Below are 24,263 nucleotides of genomic sequence, written 5' to 3' on the forward strand. Positions count from 1 at the left end.
GGGTTCAAAATAAGAAAATCAAGCAGTGTAATATACCATATTAATAAAGGACAAATTCCACATGCTAACCTCCATAGACCCAGAAAAGAAAAACCACATTTAACAAATCCAAAACCCTTACAGGATAAAAATATCCAACAAAATAAGAATAGAAGGGAATTTCTTCAACCTAGTAGAGGCATCTGTGAAAAATCCCACAAGTGATATCATGCTTAATGGTGGAAGACTGAAAGTTTTCTCCATAATATCAGGAACAGGACAACCATGTCTGATTTCTCCACTTCTACTTAGCATTTTACTGGAGGTTCTAGCCAGGGCTATTAGACAACAAGAAGAAATAGAAGGCATCTAAATTAAAAGACAGATGTAAACTATCTCCATTTATGGAGGACATGATTTTGTATGCAAAAAACACCAAGGAATCCACATGAAAATGATAAAAGCTAATAAAAGCGTTCAGCGATGTTGCACTGAAAACTACACATAACATCATTGAAGGAATTAAAGAAGATCTAAATAAATAGAAAGGCATCCTATCTTCATGGAGTAGAAGACAATATCTTTAAGGTGGGAAAATTCCCCAGATTATGTACAGATACATTACAGTCCTTACAAAATCTAGTTCACTTTTTTGGTAGAAATTAACAAGCTGATCCTAAAATTCATATGAAAATGCAAGGGACCCAGAATGGCCAAAACAATTCTGAAAAATAGGGACAAAATTAAAAGATTCACATTTCCTGGTTTCAAATTTTACTGCAAAGCTACAGTAATCAAGACTGGGTGATACTGGCATAAGGATAGACAAACTAGTGGAATACAATTGGTAGTCCAGAAGCAAAGCCCATATATTACAGTCAGCTGATTTTTGACAAGGGTTCCAAGACAACACAAAAAGAAAGAAATAGTCCTTTCAATAGATACGCTAAGACAACTGTATATCCACATTCAAAATAGTGAAGTTGGACCTCTGTCTCAAACCACATCAAAAGATGAACTCGAGGGGCATCTGGGTGGCTCATTGGGTTAAGGCCTCTGCCTTCAGCTCAGGTCATGATCCCAGGGTCCTGGGATCGAGCCCTGGATCGGGCTCTCTGCTTAGCGGGGAGCTTGCTTCCTCCTCTCTATCTGCCTGCCTCTCTTGTGATCTTCTTGTGATCTCTGCCTGTCAAATAAATAAATAAAATATTAAAAAAAAAAGATGAACTCGAAATGGGTCAAAGACCTAAATGTAAGAGCTAACCCTACGAAACTCTTAGAAGAAAATACAAGTCTTTGTGGTCTTGGATTAGTCAATGGTTTTTTAGATATGATGCCTATAGCAAAAGCATCATTTATCTCTCTTCATTTATGCTTGAAATTTGAAATGAAATTTGTGCTTCAAAGAACACTATCAAGAAAGTGAAAAGACTCCCAGAATAGGAGAAAATATCTGCAAATCACATATTTGATAAAAATGTAGCACCCAGAACACATAAAGAACTCTTTCAGGTCAACAATACGAAGACAAATATCTCAATAGACAATGGGGAAAGGGCTTGAAGATATACAAATGGCCTACAAGCACATAAAAATATGCTCAACAGTATTAGTTATTAGGGAAATGCAAATCAAACCAATGTATGCTCACAGTATCAGGGTGACTGAAATTAAAAAAGATGGTCAACGTATTGGCAAGGATGTGGGGAAATGGGAACTCTCATACACTTCTGGTGGGAATGTAAACAGGTGCGCCACTTTGGACAACAGTGTGGCAGTGACTCAAAGAGTTAAACATTGTTACCATATGGCCACGCAGTTCCACCCCCACATATATACCTAAGAGAACCAAAAACATAATTTCACACAAAAACTTGTACACAAATGTTCATAGCAGCGCTAACAGAGCCAAAAAGTGGCACCAACCAAAATGTCCATCACCTAAGGAATGAATAAACAAAATGAGGTATGCCCATATGATGGATATGATTTATTCATAAAAAAGGAATGAGATACTGATACATTACAACATGGATGAACCTTGAAAACATGCTAAGTGAAGAAAATCAGACACAAAATGTCACATATATGATTATATGAAATGTCAAACTAGGTGAATTCATAGAGATAGAAAGTGGATTAGTGGTTGTCCAGGGTTGGAAGAAGAGGGCAAGGGGGAAATGACTGCTATGGGAAGGAGTGGAGACCACAGAGGTAAAGTTCTATTCTCTCCACCTATCAGTGATAAGATACCATCACAACTTATCACTAGTGATGTCAACCTTGATCTCCTGGCTGAGATGATCTCTGTCAAGTGTCTCCCCTGCATAGTTCTTTTAGTCACTTTCCATACTGTCCTCTTTGACAGGAAGACACAATGTACGATGTGCACAAAAGATCGAGGAGTCACGCTGCACCTCTGAGATCAGAGTATCTACATAAATTATTTCTTCTGCATAAGATACTTTCCATTATCCTCCATCTGTTTATTTATTCAATCATTTATATTACTATGGATCCATGGACATTTACTTCTACTTGGGGTGATAATACAATACTACATTATTTATTTTGTCAGTTGAACAGTTACAGCGCTGGCTGTTGGGATCTCTTTCGTTAGCTCCTGTGAACTTTTTTTTTTTAAGCATTTTTTTCTTTTCATTTTCAGTATTGTCTGTGACTACTTTGAGAATGACTTCAAACAATGATATAATTTTTGCTTTCAAATATCAAACAATTTTTAAAACCCAGGTGGAGAAGAAGAATCTATTATATTCACCAAATATTAACCGGTTTGGCTCCTCTTTTTCACTCCCAACATTCCCTGCTTTCTTCTGTTATCATTTCCCTTCTGTCTCAAGGACTTCCTTTAGCAATTCCTCTAGGTGAGGTCTGCTAACAACAAAACCTCTGTTTTCTTTCTTTTGAGAACATCTTTATTTCCCTTTCATTTCGGATGGATTTTCTCGCTGGATATGGAATTCTTCTCTTAGCACCTGAAAAACGTGGTGCCACTTCTCTGGCCTCTGTGGCTTCTGGTGAGAAATCATGGTCACTGGAGACATTGTACTCTGGGTGGACAATGTATCGTTTCTCTGTGGATGCTTTCAAATGTTCTTTTCCCTTTAGTGTCCAGAAATTTGATTATGATGATTCTGGGAATGGATCTCTTTGAGTTTATTCTGTTTGGGGTTCACTCAGCTTCTAAAATCTGTGCATTATCTCCCCCTCCCCCAATTTGCAAAGCTTTCTGTTATTATTTATCCTAATGTTTTTCAAATACATTTTATTTAGTTGAGAGGGAGAGAGAGAGCATGAGGGGGGGAGGCAGAGGGAGACACAGGAGCAGACTTGCTGCTGAGCAGGGAGTGCAATGTGGGGCTGGATCCCAGAACCCAGGAACCGTGACCTGAGCTGAAGGTAGATGCATAACTGACTGAGCCACCCAGGTGCCCCACTCCATTCTTTTTAGATTTTTAATTTAAAAAAATTCATTGTGGAGAAAAAACAAATATACAATTTACCATCTGAATAATTTCTTTTGTGTTTTGAACCATTTTTAAGTGTACAGTTCAGTAGGGTTAAGTATATTTATATTGTTGGGCAACCAATATCCAGAACTTTCCATTTGGCAAAATTGAAATGCTATACCCACGAAATAATAACTCCCTATTTCCCTCATCCCACTCCCTTCCAGCCCCTAGCACTGACCAGTCTGCTTCCTATTTCTATGAATTTGACCATTCGAAATAACTCATATAAGTGGAATCCTACAGTATTTGTCTTTTTGTGACTGGCTTAATTCACTTAGCATAATGTCCTCAAGATCCATTCATGCTGTAACATGTGTCAGAATTTCCTCCCTTTTTAAGGATAAATACTTGTCTATTGCACATATATGCCACATTTAAAAATCCTCTTCATCTGTTGATGGACAGCTGGGTTGCTTCCTCCTCTGGGCTGTTGTAAATAATGCTGGTATAAAAATAGGTGTACAAATATCTCTTGAAGATACTACTTTCACTTATTTTGGTTATATACCCAAAACTAGATTTGCTGGATCATATGGCAGTTCTATTTTTAACTTTCTGAGGAACCACCATGCTGTTTTCCACAGCGGGTGCACCATTTTACATTCTTTTGTGTCTAGCTTCTTCACTTAACATTGTTTCTGGTTCATCCGTGTTGTTGCCAGCGGCGATGCTTTGATCATGCTCATTACTGTGTAGTTCTCCATTGGGTGAGTATTTCAGTTTACTTGTCCATTCTACTGTAGACATTTGGGTTGTTTCTGGGTTTAGTATATTAATGAGTGCTGCTATGAACCTGTGTGTCCATCAGGAACATACATATATTCACTTCTGCCATGTTTAATTCCCAGGGATGGAATTACTAGATTATATATATGTGTGTGTGTCTGTCTATCTATTTATCTGTAAATATGTAAAATCGCCATGTGAGCATGACAAGATAGTATCAAACAGTGTTCAAAGTGGTTTTATGAACTTGCACTCACATCAGCAGTGTGTGAGTGTTCCGGCTGCGCTACATCTTTGCCAGCATTTCGTATTGTCTCTCTTTTTCATTAAAATGATTTTGGGTGGTTACAGCAAAATTATGAGCTTTTTAAAGATTTATTTATTTATTTATTTATTTAGAGAAGAGAGCATGAGTTGGGGGAAGGAGAGAGACAAGCTGACTCCCTGCTGAGCATGGAGTCTGATGCTGGGCTCAATCCCGTGACCCTGAGATCATGACCTGAGCTGAAATTAAGAGTCGGACGTTCAGCCAGCTGAGCCACCCAGGCACCCAGTACAATTATGGTTTTAATTTGAAATTTCCTGATGGCTAGTGAAGTTAGCACAGGACTTGTCAAACATTTATTGGCTATTTGTGTATTGCCTTTTGTGAAGTGCCTATTCTAGGTTTTGCCCATTTTTCTGGTAAGGTTGTCTGTTTCTCAATTGTTTTATGAGTTCTTTATAAGTTCTAGATAGGAGCCCTTAGTCATATATATGTATTTTGTTTTTTTCTCCCTTTCTGTAACTTTCCTTTTCACTCTCTAGTGGTACCTCTTGAAAGATAGAGGTTCGGGACGCCTGGGTGGCTCAGTTGGTTAGGCAGCTGCCTTCGGCTCAGGTCATGATCCCGGCGTCGTGGGATCGAGTCCCGCATCGGGCTCCTTGCTTGGCGGGGGGCCTGCTTCTGCCTCTGCCTGCCATTCTGTCTGCCTGTGCTCACTGGCTCTCCTCTCTCTCTGACAAATAAATAAAATCTTTAAAAAAAAAAAAAAGAAAGACAGAGGTTCTCACTATTGATAAAGTCCAATTTCTCATGTTAGTACTTACACTTTCCCTTTTAGTACTTTCTATAACCTCTTTAAGAAAAATCTTACTTAACACAAAGTCATTAAGATATTCTGTTTTCTTCTAAAACCTCATTGTTTACTTCCATATTTAGTTTTTTTTTTTTAAGATTTTATTTATTTATTTGACAGAGAGAGATCACAAGCAGGCAGAGAGGCAGGCAGAGACAGGCAGAGAGACAGGAGGAAGCAGGCTCCCTGCTGAGCAGAGAGCCCGATGCGGGACTCGATCCCAGGACTCCGAGATCATGACCTGAGCCGAAGGCAGCGGCTTAACTCACTGAGCCACCCAGGCACCCCCATATTTAGTTTTTGCAGTTCATCTGGGATCAGTTTTTGTGTATGGTGTAAGGTTTGGGTCAATATACATTTTTTTCTTCATATGACCTTTCAAATGACCCAGGACTATTTTTTGAAGACCATCCTTTTCCCAAGCCACATCCTTTTCCTCACCATTTGTAATAGCTACAAAATATTCCATGCTAAGGCTCTCCCATAATTTATGTATCCATTCTTCGTTGGGATATTTGGGTTATTTTCTGGCCTCTGCTATCATCATATAGGGTGAACATTCTTGTATGGACATCAAGGCATTCTTCTGCAATTTTTAAAACAAAGGTGGAACATCTGAGCTAGAAAATATTTACCTTTTTGAAAAATTAATAAATGATAAGGTTCAAAACACAATGAATACAAAAAGGCCCAGAGAAACCTTTACCTCCTACTCTGTCCCCAGTTCTTCCAGTCCCTCCACCAGGTAACCACAGTTCTGAAATCTTGTGTATCTTTGCCGTTATCTTGTAATGGATGAACAGACATTAGACTTTTTTTTTTTCTCTTCTTTACACAGCTCAGGGCACACTGTATGCTCTGTTCTGCATCTTGTGTTTTTAAACAATGTATCTTAGAAGTCTTCTTATTGCTGCATATTAAAAAGCATCCTTGTTCATTTCTAAGACCACATATTCCACTAGATGGGTGTGCCATCATTTAGGCAGTCTCCTACTGTGGACATCTGTGGTGTTTACTATTTTTTGCTCTTCCCACAGTGCTGCAGTGAGTAACTTTGCACAGGTCATCCCACGTGTGTGTGGTATATCTGTTGGGGAATTTCTGGAAGTGGACTCCCTGAGTCCAGGGATATGCATCTGTAACTTATCAGCATTGCCAAGTTACAAAGCTCTTGTTTTCCCATAGCCTGGCTAACGGACTTAGATCTGGGATCATTAGTCACTTGATAGGGGAAAATTGTAGGTTATTTTGCGTTTATCTTGTGTGTGAGATTGAGCATCTTTTCAGGGGTTTAAGAGCAACTTGTGTTTTCTGTCAGTGTCCTTTGATGGTATTCACTTCTTCAGAATCAGTCATGCGAATTCCTCCAATTATTTCTTCATGAGAAGCCTTAGGCATGGACTTTCTGGTCAGAGTTTGAACTTTTTAAAAGATGTGTCTACGTGTTGCCAGCTGACCTTCCAGAAGGGAGGCCTTACTGACTTTCCCTCCACAACCTGGCCCTGAACCAGACTCCCAACATTATTGGCTCCAGAGGGTCGGAAACTGGAGCAACTGGGCATCCTGGCCTGCTGGGACGGAGCTGGTCCCGCCCCTTCAAGAGGCCCCGCCCCGTCGCCGGGAGGCCCCGCCTCAGTCACGCAGCCCCGCCTCCTCACCTGCGAGGCCGGCCTATCGCGACGCGCAGCCCCGCCCCACCCACCCCGCCCACCTGAACGCTAAGCCCACCCCCAGGCTGTGCGGCCCCACCCCCCGCTGCGTGCCCTAGCGTCGCTGGTCACGTGACGTCTGGGAGTTGCGGGCAGGGGTCACCGGGCGCCATTGTTCCGCGGTCCAGGTGCCGAAGCGTCCCGGGCACTATGGTTTTCTCCGAATGTAGTACGCGGCGGCCTGACCGCGGGGACCCGGAGAAGGCGTAGACGAGGCCCGGACGCCGTCCCCAGCTGCTGCCGGCCGCCTGGGCCGGAGCTAGGAGACAGCCCGTTGCTAGGCAGCGGCGTCGGGCCGGCGGGGAGGGCGGGGCGTGCGGGGGCGCGGGCATGGACCAGTACTGCATCCTGGGCCGCATCGGGGAGGGCGCGCACGGCATCGTCTTCAAGGCCAAGCACGTGGAGGTGAGCAGAGCCGCGGGGCGGCGCGGGGGCCTGCCTTCTCCTTCCAGCCGTTCCTGGCCGAGAGACAACCCCCCGTGTTTCCCGTGCCCACGTCTGCACCGCTGCGCCCGCCTCCCCGCCCCGCTTAGTGGTGTGCGCCCACCACTTAGGCCCCCTTCAGTGTGGGCCGTCAGGTTGCGGTCAGCTGCCCGTCCACCCGCGATGCCACCGCAGTCGTTCGCGAGTGCCCCAGGGAGCACTCGGAGCTGTTCGCGCAGCTCTGTAACAGCTGGGTCCCAGGCTCACCTGACTTCCCTTCAGAACGGGGTGGGGGCGCTTCCCACTTCCACGGGGGCCTCGGGCCTCTGCGTCCCCCCAGATGGCGCCTGCCCCGTCGGCGCACGCCCTTCCCCAGCGCGGGATGGGTGGCAGTGTCTGCGCTCTGTCCCGCAGACTGGAGAGATCGTGGCGCTCAAGAAGGTGGCCCTGCGACGGCTGGAGGATGGCATCCCCAACCAGGCCCTGCGGGAGATCAAGGCTCTGCAGGAGATCGAGGACAATCAGCATGTGAGTGGGGTTGGGCTCGGAGGGCCCCTTTCCGGAGCCTCCCTGTGCTCCTCCCGCACCCTTCCCTTACTCCCTGTCTTGTCCACCTCGGGCCCCGCTTACGTCGTTCCGCACGTATTCCCTCTTATTCACGCACTTATTTCTTCCTGTACTCCTCATTTGTTCATTTATTCACTGATATCTTTTCATAAAACATTTGACGATTTGTAATGATAATGATATCTGTCTCTATTGAGCTTCTGTTCTGTTCCACAGGCAGGGTGAACTGTGTTAGGTCCATTGTCATTCTGGGTTAACCGCTGCTCTGCAAGGCGGAGTTCAGGATCTCCCTATTCTCAGGCCAGGGGAGGAGGCTCCTCCACCAGCTGTGGGCAGGCACCTGGTCTGTGGAGGCTTTGGGTGCGGTCTGATTGAGGAGTCCAGATGTTGTAACCTGGGAGCCGTCCCTAGGCTGTACCCTGTGCTGGGCATGGGCCCCAATTGGGCTTCTGATAACTTAAGTGCAGTAGGGGAGATGCTCAGAGAGGGCAGGGCCCACGTGGCCCGGTTCTGTTGTGATGGGGTTGGATGTGCTCTGGGCACACGGGGAGGGACACATATACCCCCAACCTCATGAACTTCACTGCTTTCTCTCAACCCTGGGGAGTGATAGTCTGTTGTCCTCTGGAGATGTCCGTGGTATATTGGATATATAACAAAAGCATATTGTAAAACGGTTTATAAAGCACATCTAAAAATATGTCGTCCAGTTTTATATGAAAATGCGTGTATAGATATACACGTGAATATGTATTAGTACAAGCCATATCTGTTGTAAAGTCTGATAGAATGTACTCTAAGGTTGATTGTAGGTGACAGGATTTTTCTTTTGTTTTTCTCTTTATAATTCTGTGTATTACCTGAATGTATGTGTGTGATCTGTGAAATGACTGTGTGCTGCCTTCAGAGTCTGAAAACCAGCAGTAAGGCTATTCACATTTTTTTGAGGACAGTCCAAGGGCACACAGACAGCCCACGTGTGTGTGTGTGGGGGGGGAAGTCCGTAAGAAGGCTGGTGACAGAGGCCCTCAATCCGGTCAGCAGCCCAGAAGATTCTACTGTAAAACCCTCCAGATTAAGCCCTGGCACCTGCAGCTCTCACTGGGGCCAGTGCAGCTGCTTCCTCACTGTGCTCCTCTCCCCCGTCAGTGTAGATGGCGTGCACTTGCTTGCTGGAAGAGCGCACTGGCTTTTCCCTACACGGACAACTCCAGCCCCTTTCTTCATTCTTTCCACACACCTTCTGAAGTGCCTCTTCTGACACCATCCAGGCCACAGCACAGAACTGCGCAAATGTCCTTCCCCTAGAGGATCCTACATGCCCGCATCCCTCCACCCTCCTTCCTGTTCCCACCTCCGGCCTTTGTGCTTGCTGTCCCTCTGCCCTCAGCTCCTTCCCACGTCCCTGCGTTGCTGACCCCTCCAGTTCAGATTCTGTCTGTCCTCTTCAGAACCCGGACACTCCTGGGGGGTTTGCTTGCTCCTGTGTCAGATGTGTGTGTCTCTGCTGTGAGCTTCTTAAGGTTGTCAGGCCTTGCCAGCCCTTGCCACTGCTCACTGCTGAGCTGCCTGGTCCTTGTGACCCCCCGTGGGCCCTCAGGAAGTATGTGTGAGGTGTCTCCTGATGCTGGGACTTCATGGCCCTACAGGAAACCAGAGGACACCTGTGCTGTGTTGTGTGTGTGTGTGTGTGTGTGTCTGTGAGAGAGAGAGAGAGAGAGAGACCCCTCCCCCCTGACCCCTGGTGATTTTCTAGTTCCTGGTCTGGGTGGATGACCAGACCCTGGCCTAGGTGACCTTCCATAAACCTCCTTTCCTTGAATGGGAGTGTGCAGCGGAAGACAGGGACCTGTCTTCTCTCCAGAGCAGGCAGCAAGTAGGGAACCCTGAGCTCCCCTTCTGAGCTCAGATCCTGCATCTCCTCTGCCCACGTTGTCCTCCGTCAGGGCAGGGGCTGGGCATCCCGGGAGGGTCTGAGCACTGTGGCTCCAGGGCTGACAGCATGCCCGCCCCGCAGGTGGTGCAGCTGAAGGCTGTGTTTCCGCACGGCGCGGGCTTTGTGCTGGCCTTCGAGTTCATGCTGTCGGATCTGGCTGAGGTGGTGCGCCATGCGCAGAGGCCGTTGGTCCCCGCGCAGGTCAAGAGCTACCTGCAGATGCTGCTCAAGGGTGTCGCATTCTGCCATGCCAACAACATCGTGCATCGGGTCAGTCTCGGCACGGGCTGCGGCGGGACCTGCGGGGCCAGCCCTTGAAGAAGGTGTGGCTGGATGGGACCTGTGGTGTGGCCACACCAAAGAGTAAGTGGCCCTTAGGATGGGGAGCCGGGCTGACTTATGTGCTTAGCCTGCCGAGCTCTCCTCCCAAGGGCCTCTGGGGGATCGGGAGGATTTCATGCCTCCTTTGGTGTGCTCAGGACCTGAAACCAGCCAACCTGCTCATCAGTGCCTCAGGCCAGCTCAAGATAGCGGACTTTGGTCTGGCGCGGGTCTTTTCCCCAGACGGCAGCCGCCTCTACACACACCAGGTAGCCACCAGGTAGGGAAGGCCAGTTCCCAGGCAGGGCTTGGCAATGGGCGGGCCCCAGCTTCTCGCTGGGGATGAGATGCTTCTGGACCTTCAGTTCAGATATTGCTTGTGGGGCTGATGTGGGGCTGCGGTGACCTGTCTCGGCAGCCTGCTGGAAGACTGGCGACCTGGTTGTGACTGCCTGCTCCCCGCACCCCCCACAGGTGGTACCGAGCCCCTGAGCTCCTGTACGGTGCCCGCCAGTATGACCAGGGCGTTGACCTGTGGTGAGGCTCTTGTGGGCTGGGCGTGGGGGAATCTGGGTTTTTCTCCTGGGCTTTGGGGTTGCTGAGCCATTTGGGGGTGTCTTCCCTGGTCGGAGGATCTCTGAGGAGTTTGGGGTCAGTTTTCCTCTCTGACATTTTTGAGCTGGGTGGGGGTCCAGTGTGTTCAGAGTGGGAAGCTTGCGGGCTGGAGTGCGGGACGTGGTCTGGGGTTCAAGACGTAGGGATCATCTGCATTACTGGGCAGGGGGTTGCGTATACCCCAGGAGGTGAGCTCTCCAGAGGCCCCGATCTCTCTGAGCCTTTATTTGGGCCAGGATGGTCTGTACATGCCTAAGAGCTTGACATGTGGGGGCAGTTTTGGAGGTGTGGCCCAGAAGGTGGGGAGTGTGAGGTGGCGGCTGCATGTTCTCGAAATGAGGCTCTGAGAAGTCTCAGAACCGTTGAGGGTGTTGCTGTGTTTTCTAGGGTTGAGGCCAGTGAGCTCTTCAGTAGGAGGATGCGTTTTGTGTTCTAGGCTTGTGGTCTTTGTGTATGAATTTGTATTCCTAGATCTGAAGCATCTTTGCAGTTTCATGGTGCCTTGGCTCCAGTGTGCGGGTGTGGGTGCTATGTGGGAAGATCTATGTCCTTGGTGTGAGGCGACGGAACTGGCGGGGGGAGATCTGGGTCCTTAGCGTGAGGCAGTGGAGCTGGTGGGGGTAGATCTGGGTCCCGGTGTGAGATCTCTGAGCTCTTTGGGTCTGTATCCACAGGGCTGTGGGCTGCATCCTGGGGGAATTGCTGAACGGTTCCCCTCTATTTCCTGGGGAGAACGACATCGAACAGCTTTGCTGTGTGCTTCGAATCTTGGGCACCCCCAGTCCTCAAGTCTGGCCGGTTTGCAGGGGTTCCCGGTGGGGAGGGGGTGGGGGTAGGGGTCCTCCCTTCCCCCCAGTGGCCAGGGCTGCCCTTTCCTGGACCTTCTCCTCGTGGCCCCATGTCTCCTTGACCTCCCAGACCACTGTCCTGGCCTCCCTTGGGGGCTTCTCCCTTTCTGCCCTGCTGGGTGCCTGAGGCCAGGTCCTGCCCCTTCCTTCCCGGCACACTTGCACTTCTCCCGAGTTGGGTGCGAGTTGGGTGCGGCGCAGGTGCCTGAGTCAGGGAGGATGTGGGCACTCGGGAGTGATAGCCGGAGCTGCGGGGGCGCGAGTGGGGGCCGTGGCGGGCAGGAACTGATGACGGTGCTTCTAGGAGGTCCTGGAGCTGCCCGACTACAACAAGATCTCCTTCAAGGAGCAGGCGCCTGTGCCCCTGGAGGAGGTGCTGCCCGACGCGTCTCCTCAAGCCTTGGCCCTGCTGGGGCGGTTCCTCCTCTACCCTCCGCGCCGGCGCATCTCAGCCGCCCAGGTACGGTGACCCATTGTCCCTGATCCTCCTTGCTCGGGCCCTGCCAGCCCAAGGCTGAGGCCCCTCAGGACCTGGACGGGCTGGAACCAGAGCCCAGGGGGTCATGGGCAGGTCAAAGGCCCCATGCCCACCTTGCAGAAGAGAGTATCTGGATTATCGGTGACTGGCACCCTCATCCCTTCAACAGATACTCTGCACCTGCACACGCCCGGTATCATCCTGGGCCCTGGGGGTGGGGAGTTGGGACTGACTTTGGGGAGTGCAGGTTTAAGCAGGGGAGAAATGATGAGCAGAGTCTGGCAGGGGGGACCCAGAAGGGTGGGTTGTGTGGCAGGGAAGGATGGGGAGGACCTTAGACTGCTGGCCAGTAGTGCCAGGGCCTCTGTTCTGGGTGTACCCGTGTCCCCAGCCTACGGCTGCTCTCAGCACTAGCTCCGTGAGTTCTCACATCATCAGGATGTCTAAAGTGGGCGGAGGTCATCTGACCACTTCCCGCAGTCTGAGCCCCTGCACACTGCCTCCCCCACAAGCAGAAGCCCAGGTCCGAGGGGCCCAAGGGTGTCACACACTTGGGGCCATCACCTCTGGCCCTGCCAGCTCCTGCCCCTTTGCTCATTGCCCCCTGGGCTGCAGGTGCACTCTGCGTCCTCGGGCCTCACCTGCGCCCCTCTCAGCTCTCTGGTCGAGCCCCACTCTGCAGGCCTGCAGCCTCTCCAGTGTCCCTCGCCACTTGCTGTCTCTACCACAGCCCTAGTCATGTGATGCACCCTGTATCTTCCTCCTTTATCTTGTCAGCCACAGCACCCCTGACTCGCGGAAGACTTCTCGAGGGCAGGTTCTTGGTTCTGCCAGCTTCTGGAACAGTGCTCAGACGATGAGCACTCAGATGCTGTGGGAGCGAGCCTTGGGAGGGGGGCGCTCAGATTCCCCCCTCCCGGGGAAGTGCGCCGAGGCTGGGATGGTGAGGTGACTGATTTCCTTCTGCTGTCCCTTCTTGCTGCCCCCAGGCCCTCCTGCACCAGTACTTCTTCACGGCTCCCCTGCCTGCCCACCCTTCAGAGCTGCCGATTCCCCAGCGTCCAGGGGGACCTGCTCCCAAGGCCCACCCAGGGCCCCCCCACGTCCATGACTTCCACGTGGACCGGCCTCTCGAAGAGTCACTGTTGAACCCGGAGCTGATCCGGCCTTTCATCCCAGAAGGCTGAGATGCTGGGCCAGCCCTGCTGTCCTGCTCCCCAAAGCCCCCCAGCCTTGTTCTTCTGCTTAGCCTGACTCGACCTCCCATGGTCTCTACCCAGCCTCCTTGGTCCACTCCATGCCTGGTCCCGCTCTCAGCCAGGCAATGAGCACGTCCAGCCGCAGCAGAGGAGACCAGCAGCCTGCGCTGTCAGCTTCCCATCTGTGTGCTGCTGACTGTGGGCTTTGGGGCTGTGCCTGTCATGGTGCTGGTCCTTCAGGCCCTGGCCTCCCAGTCAGGATGGTCCCAGTTCAGGGGAGCACAGAGTGTAACGATGTCCTCACAGTGGAACACAGGCAGAAGGGCAGGTCTGTTTTGGCAGAGGCATTAAAAGCTAGTTCAGTTTTGAGATTTATTAGGAAAAGCCCAGGTAGTTCTGCCTGGTGTCTACCCCCTTCCATTCCTCTTGAAGGAAGTGGCTGAAGTGGCATCAGTTCCTGGCCCTTGCTTCTCTGTGGTCATGAGGAAAGTGGACCCATTCACGGCTACTCTGGTCCTGGGGGCTTCGTACAGTGTGGAGCTTCCATCTGGAGGCTGGGTGGCAGAAGTCAAGCCCAGGGATGGCTTAGGTTGGGGACTGATCAGGTTTAAGCCTGTACCAACATCTCTACCCTCAGGATAAGGGTGAGCCAGGACCAGACGTGTCACCTCCTTCCTCAGATACAGAGCAAGTGAGGAGATAGGCATTCCTGGAACTCATGTCTTAATTTAGTAAATCCAAATACAAGCCCAATCAGCCCTTGTTTGTTGTTTAATAAGATTTGATAAGCCATTTCTACAATGTGTACGGAAATAAAAGGATTAAGAGAAGGCAGCAGAAACTCACTCCGTTAGACCTAATGCCGTAGCACTCAACAGTTGGGACAATGCAGTCTTAGTTCAGGAAGAATTAAAAACAGAGCGGAGAAACTTAACGGTCTTTTATTCGTAAAATACCATTTTGTTCTTCATGTGGATGAACTTCTGTGAACACTGAGGACGGCTCATTGCCCTCCAAGCTCCTAGGCCAATGCAAAACAGGGTAGACTCAAGTTGCTTTCAGGGAGAGGTTTGATGTTTGAGGGATGGGTGCCTGTTTCTCCAGCCACATCTTGTCAACTCTGAGCTGCAGTCTCGAGACCTTCTGGGAGCTCTAAGCTCAGTATAAATTTGAGCTTGTACCCACAGCTCTACCACTGACCCTGACCTTGAATGTCAAGGTCAGAGTGAGGCTGGGGATCACGGCCAGGTGAAGTTCACTGAGGGTTCCGGGTCCACGATCAGGTGAAGGTAGGGGAGATGGCAGATGATAGCAGAGTTGAGGGTTAAAAGCAGGGCGAGGTTGAAGGGGAGGGTCGTGGTCAAGGTAAGGGTGAGTGTCAGGAGTAGGGGCGGCCCGACCGTGGTGAAGGAGAGGACCTTGTCAAAGGCCGGGTTGAGAGAGTAAAAGTGGAGACGCAATGCAGGACAGGGCGTTTACTGGCAAGGGTGAGGGCAACGGCCAGGGCCCTGTCGTGAGCGTTAGTGCAGGGGTGAAGGTTAGGGCGAGGGTCGAGGGGGAGGGCAGAGGCAAGTGGGAGCAGCGGGGCGAGATGGGTACTGCACCAGGAGGAGCGTCGTCTGGCCGCAACAGGATTGACTCAAGAGCTGGAGCACTACGGGGGCGGGGTCTGCGGGGCGGAAGTGCGGCGGGATGGGCGGGGCAAGACTGGAACGGAAGCACCGTGGGACGGGTGGGGTTTTGCCGAGAGAAATGGAAGCGCGGTGGGTTTGGATTTGGCCGGAAGTGTCGCGGGCTGAGAGGGTATGGCCTGTGGGCTGGACTTGCCGTGGGATGGGCGGGATTTGGCCTTCGTGGCGAAAGCGCGGCGGGATAGGCGGGGTTTGGCTGAGTGGGGCGGTGGCGCGGCGGGGTGGGCGGAGCTTGGCCTGCGGGGCGGAAGCGCGGTGGGATGGACGAGACTGGGCCGAGTGAAGCGGAAGAGCGGCGGGATGGGCGGGGTCGGGTCAGCTCTGCGCAAGCTTGGTGAGGTGGGGTGCGGTTTGGCCGGGAGGCGCAGAAGCGTGTGAAAGGTGTGGCGGGTGCGAGGGGCCGGGTCGGCGGGGCGAGATGGAGCCGCGGCTTGGGCTCCACGAGCTGCTGCACGTTTTCTCCTTCCTGGAGGCCCGGGACCTGCTCTGTGCCGCGCAGGTGGACAAGGTAGCGCGCTCTGTCCGGGGCGGAGGCAGGGCTGGCTTTATGGTGCCTGAGTGTTCGCGGCTGGCGGTGCTCGGGGCTTGGTTCCCCATTTAGGAGGCGGCGTCGGCGGCCCTGATGCCATGGGCCTGATGCTCGCGGCCCCCGGGGTGTAACCTGCGCGGCTTTTGGGGGAGCAGCTCTGCAAGCCGCCGGCCCTTGGCAGCGCCCAGAACTCTGCTCGGTTCGCCTGCAGCGGGCGCCCTGCTGTCAGGTTTCACCGCTAAGATGGGCTTGGGCACCAATTTCCTTGCTCCTCCCAACTCTTCTGGAATATTCTGGAATTTCCCGCCCGGGGCCTGCCTGGGAAGCCAAGGTTTTCCTGTGAGTGGCACGTCCTCTGCGCTCAGGACGCTTGCACACCTGGAGCTTGGCTGTGCTTGCCCAGGCCTGTTAAGTGCATCCACCTGCGCGGCCGTGCCCCTGTGCACCTGCGCGGAGCTCTTCCCAGAACCCACACAACTGAGTGTAGAGCGTGTTTATAACGCTTGCTTTTCCATTACCCGACTCATGACTGCGAGCAGGATTTCTGTGTTTTGCGTCTTGTCTCTAGCACCCAGTGAGTTTCTTGGCATTTAGTGTACCCTGTGTGAATACGTGCTGAGTAAATGAGTTTGTTAACCTTGGAAATGAAACTGCCAGTTACTTTACCAGCAAAAATTTGTTTATTTGGGAATAGCAGAGAATTGCAGTTGTGCCGGATTTTCATCCCTTTGTTACCAGTAAGGAAACTGTGTGTCATGCAGGTAGTCTCCATTCAGGGCCGGAATTGGATCCCTGGCAGTTTTCCCAGCAGCAGTCTAGGGATAGCTTAGGTGCAGAGTTTGGAAGGGGTGTGACTTAAACCGTTGGCTAGCACCAGCTTCTCTGGGACATAGTGTACTCCTTAGGTAAGATGAGGTCAGTAATCTTTGCCTCACGGTGTCATCTTGAAGGCCAGGATCGAACAGAGGTGTCCTCAGCGGTGGGAAGTATTTTTCCGGTCATATTACACATTATATTTCTGTGTTTGGGAAATAAGGTCTCAGTTGGGTTTTGAGCTGGGAGCTAAAGAAAAGGAAAATGTGTAAATCTTCTTGCCTGACTTGGCTTGATTTTTGCAAAATATAAATTGTACGTTTCTGCCAAGAATACCGCGGAACTTTGATCTAGCAGATGACCAAGGGCTGTGGAGGTGGGGACTTGGCCTCAGAGGAAGGTGGTTCCCTTTGCCATGGATCAGAAAGCCAGTTTCGGGGATGGAGTCTTCAGTGGAGCCGGACCACAGACAACTCCGGAGCCGTTCCTGCCCAGGCTGTCCCAGGACGCAGCTATGGGCCTGAGGGAGGGCTGGCATGGCACTCTGGTCCCCTCCCAGGCCTGACACTGAGCCTCTCCCAGATGCTTCTGCAGGGAGCAGTTTCTGGAGTAGGGCTGATAGTGTGTCCCACCCCCACTCGCCCAGGGGGCTCTTCGGTTCCACCATTTTGACATCTCTCGGACATCCTCTAGGCCAGTGCAGCAGCCATTTTGACGGAAGCCCCTGGTCCTAAATCAGTGTCACCCTGCGTTCCTCCAGCCAGTTCCCGAGTGGCTTCTCACAGTTTTTGCAAATTGGACTTTGTGATTTGGGTCTAATCAGATCTCTAGCTCCTTTCCCCAGAACCCTATGCTCCAATTATGGCAGAATACTCCTCCTTTTTTTCTTATATCAGAATCTTTGCTGGAGTAGTCTTACCTCTCCCTGGAGTGCTTCATTCCCATCGGGGGCTTGATCAGTAGTCGCTTCGGAGCCCCTTGGCTCCGTTGAGTTGGACATTCTCTCCTTTTTCACTCATCTGGTGGTTTTTATTGGACTCTCCAAGTATGTCTGTCTCCGCAGGGCGAGTCCCTGTGCCCGTGGGCATTGAGTCGCGCAGTGTCAGGCCGGCTGGCTGCCGCCTGCCGTTGACTGACGTTCTCTTCTGTGCTTTCTTTTTTTTAAAGATTTTTTTTTTTTTTTTTTTGACAGATCATGAGTAGGCAGAGAGGCAGGCAGAGAGAGAGAGAGAGGAGGAGGAGGCAGGCTCCCTGCTGAGCAGAGAGCCCGATGCGGGACTCGATCCCAGGACCCTGAGATCATGACCTGAGCTGAAGGCAGAGGCTTTAACCACTGAGCCACCCAGGCGCCCCACTTCTGTGCTTTCTTGTTCTAGGTCTGGAATGAAGTTTCAAGGACCAAGGAACTGTGGAGGTGAGTGAAGGAAAAGCCAGATGTTGGCAGGAGAGTGTCCCACAAACGTGAGGGGGGCACTGGGTAAGGGTTGTGAGCACTGTTTCTGGCTTTGATGAGTTCACAAGAAAGGACAATCCGCAGCACCTATCGGCAGGAAACTCTTTCCCTCCCCCTCCCGTTAGGCTGTAATACTCCTTTTTTAAATAGTGTATTGAAATACAAGAGTTTTATTAATTGAATGAGAGAGCGATATACGGCAGGAGTACAAAACTCGGGCAGAAAGATACAGCAGATGCGCACGGCTGGCTGACAAGACCGTCCTCAAACGGCTTTAATTTGAACTCGTGTGACAGCAACAACACAGAGCTGTATGAGCACATACGATCCTAAAATTAAAATAAAATCAGGGCGCCTGGGTGGCTCAGTCAGTTAAATGTCTGTCTTCGGCTCACACCACGATCCCGGAGTCCCAGAAGGGGTTTGGGCTCCCTGCTCCGTGGGAATTCTGCTGCTCCCTCTGCCTCTGCCATTCCTTCGGCTCGTGCGCGCTCTCGTGTGTGTGCTCACTGTTTCTCTCAAATAAAATCTTAAAAAATTAAATTTGAAAATAAAAAATATTTTAATCATTAATTTATTATGTTTTTCTTTCTTATTCATTTTCCCTTTGGAACCTGACTTCTTTTGTCCCAAGAAAGGAGTGTCAGATAGTCTGTCTCTTGCTGGATCTGAGACAGACGATAGCCATGGCTGTCAGCTGGGAGCTGTATTAGGTTTTAGCTGCCACAGCTGTTCACACGTGAAGGGACTGACAAACGTGGAGGGAATCTTTGCTTGATGGGTTTTGTTTCCAGGATGGCTGTGCATTGAGATATTTGAGAATTCTGGAAGGCCAGACTTGCTGTATTTAGTGTTCAGTGTCCTATAGTATCTGTTGGTTTTCATTCACTCATTATTGCTAATGATATTAGCTAGAAAAATTATACTGATCCCTTTAGTTAGTTTTGAAGAGAACTTTTACTGGCTTTCTGTATTTACAGTTTGGGGGAGTGTACTCTAGATAGAACATCCAGTTCTGGAGATTGGTTTTTCTGTAGCGGTGGACAGAATTCTGTCTTTGCCAGATACGATTCTCAGTGACTTTGTGTCACAGGAAACAAGTGGACTGACTGGCGGGTTGGTGCGAGTATCTGCGGAAGCCGGGCAGAGCGGTACTCACACGTGGAAGTAGGTGGGACGCCAGACCAACCCCAGCCTTCGTGCTCATCTTCGCTGCTCAGCCAGGAGAGGAGTTTCTGTTTGACTGACAGGAGTGGCTTTCTTTCAGCAGTTCGGAACATACCTTCTGTGGCTTATCACTGACCTCCTCACGTATGTCATGTGTTGCCTTGTTGTGCCTGTGATTCCTCCGGTAGATGGTTTGGCTTCTGCTACCCGGTCACCGGTGGGTTTCCATTCATTACTATTTCATACCATTTGCTGCTAGACTGTTTTAGCATTCAGCCACTCCTCAGCATTGTAGCCTTGAACTGTGTTCTTGTAAAAACAGTGGGTTTATGTTTCTGGAGTGGGGACAGCAGCATTTCGGGAGCAACGACCTCTGTGGTCACATGCATATATCATTTCTGAGGCTGTGTCTCTCACGGGTACCAGGCCCCAGAGTTTCTCCAGGCGCATTAGAAATTCTTAGGAACACAGCAAATGAATGTAGGTAAGTGGTCATTTTTTTTTAAAGGTTTTATTTATTTATTTGACAGAGATCACAAGTAGGCAGAGAGGCAGGCAGAGAGAGAGGGGGAAGCAGGCTCCACGAGGAGCAGAGAGCCTGATGTGGGGCTCGATCCCAGGACCTTGAGATCATGACCTGAGCCGAAGGCAGAGGCTTAACCCACTGAGCCACCCAGGCGCCCCGGTCATATATTTTTAATGCGTACTCTGTAATTTTAATGGAGAATGCTGCTAGTTCCTTTTTTTAATGCCTCATGACCTTTTAAATTCTGCCTTCAACATGCTGAACATTAACTTTGGTTAGAAGTAAAGTTGCAAATATTGGTTTTTGTTTAAGGTACATAATTTCTGTTGTGTACAACAGATCATTACTAATTGCTATCTGTGAAAAGTTTTGGTATCACAGTATTTTTTCACTTGATAACATCGAAATTCAGGGACATATCACATACTTTATTCATATTTTACTTTAACCTTTTTGATGGTCTTCGTTTGTTTTAAAGATTTTATTTATTTATTTGACTCAGAGAAAAAGTACAAGCAGGGGGAACGGCAGGCAGGGAGAGAAGGAGAAGCAGACTCCCTTGCTGAGCAAAAGGATCCTGATGTGGGGCTTGATCCCAGGACCCTGGGATCATGACCTGAGCTGGAGGCAGCCGCTGAACCGACTGAGCCACCAGGCATCCTGTTTGTTTTTTTATTTTTTTGGTTTTTCTGTTTTGTTTGTTAGTTTTAAAGATTTTATTCATTTGTCAGAGAGACAGATAGTGAGCACTCAAGCAGGGAGGGGGCAGGCCGAGGGAGAAGCAGGCTCCCTGCTGAGCAGGGAGCACAATGCAGGACTCAGTCCCAGGACCCCGGGATCCTGACCTGAGCCGAAGGCAGCCAGTTAACCCACTGAGCCACCCAGGCGCCCCTGTTTGTTTTTATTTTATTTTTTATTTATTTATTTATTTATTTTTAAAAAATATTTTATTTATTTATTTGACACAGAGAGAGAGAGAGATCACAAGTAGGCAGAGCAGCAGGCAGAGAGAGAGGGGGAAGCAGGCTCCCTGTGGAACAGAGAGCCCGATGTGGGGCTCGATCCCAAGACACCGAGACCATGACCCTAGCCGAAGGCAGCGGCTTAACCCACTGAGCCACCCAGGCGCCCCCCCCCCCCCCCCCCCCCGTTTGTTTTTAAAGTAGGCTCCACAGCATGGGGCTTGAACTCATGACCGTGAGATCAGGACCTGAGCTGAGATGAAGAGTTAGCTGCTTGACTGACTGAGCCACCCAGGCGCCCCAGTCTGCCTTTGCTTTTTCAAATCATTTGTTCTTTTCATTTCTTCTAAGTATTGGTCATGGGTCCTATTTAAGATTTGTGTAATGGTGTGTAATGGCCTTAAATACGTAAAATAGACTTTACTTCCACAAAGAAACGTGACTTGACTTTTTCTGAAGCCATATTATCTTCTTGGTCTAGCTTTCATTTTCACACATTTCAGATTAAGATAGGGTACAAGAAATTTCCCTTCTTATTTCAACTCAAAACCAACAATATAAGGAGCAGTGATGGGAGCTCACTGACACTTGGTCTGAACATCCAGAAGGTAGAAGAGGTGGCGAAGCCGAGAGCTCGTTTTTAGCTGAAGGGTACAGGTTTATGCAGCTCTGGACAGATTCTGGAAGGTGGGAATTCGGGTTCAGCATAGCCAGACCACTTGCCTTTTCCTGAATTTCATGTGAAAACTTAACGACTTCTTGGTGTGGCAGCCAGTCCGCGTGGGCTGGTCCTGTGGCAGCCGAGCAGAATAATCAGGGTCCGTTGGGCGCATAGGCTGCCAGCACGCTACTTTTTTTAAGTTGAATTTTTTAAAAAAAATTCTATTATTTGAGAGAGAGAGGTTGAGAGAACAAGTAGGGGGAGGGACAGAAGAAGCAGCAGACCCCCTGTGGAGCAGGGAGCCGACTCGGGGCTTGATCCCAGGACTCGGAGGTCATGACCTGAGCCCCCCGGGGAGCCCTTGTACGCTACGTACAGGCCCGGCGTTCCAGGACGCACAGGAGGGGGCCGAGCTGCCCTGTGCAGCGCCGGAGGCCTCTGCCCGAGCAGCCTCCTGGCCGTCTCCTCACCAGAAGTCCACTCTCTGTGCTCAGGTCCCGTGTCACAGGTTGCGCCTTCTGAAATGTCACGTTTCTCCCGTGAACTTCCATTTTGCTTCTCCTCCTAACCACTGGCCGAGAGTGCCCTGTGGTAAGAGCCACGTCTCCCTCACTGTGGTGCCCACAGACTCGACGCAGAGTCCACAGTTCTCTACAGTGTTGTGAGCCAACGTTCTTACTCTCAAAAGCCTAGTGACAAAGCTGCTATCCTAGAGCGGCCGGCGGTCGCGTGGAGACGCAGAACGCAGGCTCTGGAACACGGTGGATTTGAAAATTCTCTCCTCCCTGAAAGCAGTGAGTAAAGACACAAATTGTCAAAATCGACTTTTTCAGAACTCTGGAAATTAACAAGAGACTTGTAGTAGTCAAGGAAGTGTTCATTCAAGAAAAAATATTTGAATCTTAGAACAGCAAGTTTTCTTGCCCTGTTCCCATAAACGTCTCCGGTTCTGCCTTAGTCTTGAATGTCATCGGTTCACGATCCCCGCGAAACCAGGAGCCTGGCAGTCACTGGAGGGGGAAGAATGGGATTGGATTCTCATTACCAGAGAATTGTCGTTATTTGACCTGCTGGTATATCTTGGAAGACCCCAGGGGCCTGCTGTTTTTATTTGGTCTGACTTGGAGTTCACGGAGTGTGAAAGCCTCTCCTTCGGGACCTTTGTCAAAACAGTAACTGACACCTGATTAACTTTGTGACTGTCAGAGAGGATGGACAGCAGTTGAGCAAATAGGCTAACCAAAAAGCTTAAAAGAAGAAGCTGAGAATGTGATGTCTTTAGGGGCTTGGGCTTTGAAAAGCTCTGACACTTGCCTGGGAATCGAAAACCCCAGCCACATGCAACGGGGGTGTGCACAGTTTCAGGGGAGACCTAGGAAGGCTCTAAACTCACTTGTTTGGCTGACGCCGAGGTTCTACGCGAGTAGGAGGTGAAGGCTTGGGTACAGCTCTCGGCTGCTGTACTGAGTGCTGAATGCGCACCCCAACACACACAGGGGCCCTTGGGGGATGAGCAGCAGACTTCGTAGTTGCAGGCATTTTGGAAATCCGTGGCCAGTCGCTGGTGAGCTCTAATTTAAGCAGAGACTTCAGTGGCCATGTGTGACAAAAAACGCAGGCTTTTCAGAATTTGTTCATAAATGTCACCAAATAAACAATAACAGCACATAGCTGAAACAGCAGACCTGGAGGGGGTCAGATTTCTAGAATTTGACATTACTTAAAATGTTCAGTTTTCAACAGAAGTTATGAGTCATGCAAAGAAATAAGAAAGGTGTAGCTTATACGTAGGAAATAAAGCAAACAACAGAAACTTTGAGAAAGAATTTAAATCAGCTATTTCCATTATGTTCAAACAACTAGAAGCGACCATGTGCAAAGAACTAAAGGGAAGTAGGACAGAGTCTCATCCAATAGAGAATATCTGTAAAGAGTAATTCTGAAAATAACTACGTAGAAATTGTAGAGCAGACAGTGATACTCTACACACTTGGGGTTTAACCACAGAAGATGGAATCAGTGAATTTAAAGATTGGTCGAGGGGTGCCTGGGTGGCTCAGTGGATTAAAGCCTCTGCCTTCAGCTCGGGTCATGATCTCAGGGTCCTGGGATCGAGCCCCGAATCCGGCTCTCTGCTCACGGGGAGCCTGCTTCCCCCTCTGTCTCTGCCTGCCTCTCTGCCTGCTTGTGATCTCTCTGTCAAGTAAATTTTTAAAAATCTTTAAAAAAAAAACAAAGATCAGTCGATGGATATTATCTGGTGTGAAGAATAGAATGAATATGAAGAAGGAAGAAAAACCAGCTGCCTACGAGACCCGTGGGACACCATCAGGCACAGCATCATTGCGTAATAGGAGGCCCTGAATGAGAGGGAAAAAGGAGAAGGAATAAAATATTTAAAGAAGTAAAGTCTGGAAACTTCCCAGATTTGATTAAGGATGTTAATTTACACGAGCAGAAGCTCAGTGAACTGCAAGTGGGATAAACTCAAAGAGTTCCACGTCACCAGTGTCGTCCTAGTGCGGCAGGCAGCACGGCTGCCTCCCAGAGTCCGTCCGCGTCAGGACACGTTGTAGGGGAACCCGGCTGGCTCGGTGGGTAGAGCTCACAGCTCTTTTTTTTTTTTTTTTTTTAAAGATTTTATTTATTTGACAGACAGATCACAAGTAGGCAGAGAGGCAGGCAGAGAGAGAGAGAGGAGGAAGCACACTCCCTGCTGAGCAGAGAGCCCGATGCGGGGCTCGATCCCAGGACCCTGGGATCATGACCTGAGCCGAAGGCAGAGGCTTTAACCCACTGAGCCACCCAGGTGCCCCAGAGCTCACAGCTCTTGATCTGAGAATCATGAGTTCAGTGAAGCCCCACATTGGGGGTAGAGATTACTTTAAAAAAATAAAATATTTAAAAAGACACATTGTAATCAAACTCGAAAGCTGAAGATAGAGAATCTTGAAAGCAGCAAGAGCGAAGCAACTCATGTGCGAAGCAACTCGTGCAACCCGTGAGATT

At 49.9% G+C, this 24,263-nt stretch overlaps 1 protein-coding gene across 14 annotated transcripts in view; it reads left to right on the forward strand.

Moving 5' to 3' along the window:
- The first annotated feature begins 7,137 nt into the window (after positions 1-7,137).
- The window catches only part of CDK20 (cyclin dependent kinase 20), a 36,821-nt gene continuing 19,695 nt past the window's right edge, over positions 7,138-24,263 (forward strand). For 8 of the 14 annotated variants that reach the window (XM_047700882.1, XM_047700883.1, XM_047700884.1 and 5 more), the window contains exons 1-8: positions 7,138-7,470; positions 7,903-8,016; positions 10,073-10,261; positions 10,471-10,592; positions 10,787-10,849; positions 11,602-11,725; positions 12,080-12,235; positions 17,862-17,899. In XM_047700882.1, coding sequence (XP_047556838.1) covers positions 7,396-7,470; positions 7,903-8,016; positions 10,073-10,261; positions 10,471-10,592; positions 10,787-10,849; positions 11,602-11,725; positions 12,080-12,235; positions 17,862-17,899 — 881 coding nt within the window. In that variant the 5' untranslated portion in view covers positions 7,138-7,395. Of the gene's footprint in view, positions 7,471-7,902; positions 8,017-10,072; positions 10,355-10,470; positions 10,593-10,786; positions 10,850-11,601; positions 11,726-12,079; positions 12,236-12,373; positions 12,447-13,242; positions 14,283-17,861; positions 17,900-18,088; positions 18,306-24,263 lie in introns of those variants that run through there. The other 6 variants (XM_047700894.1, XM_047700891.1, XM_047700890.1 and 3 more) reach the window with 6 other exon arrangements.

This window comes from Lutra lutra, chromosome 13 (assembly GCF_902655055.1).
Source record: "Lutra lutra chromosome 13, mLutLut1.2, whole genome shotgun sequence".
NCBI classification, from domain to species: domain Eukaryota; kingdom Metazoa; phylum Chordata; class Mammalia; order Carnivora; family Mustelidae; genus Lutra; species Lutra lutra.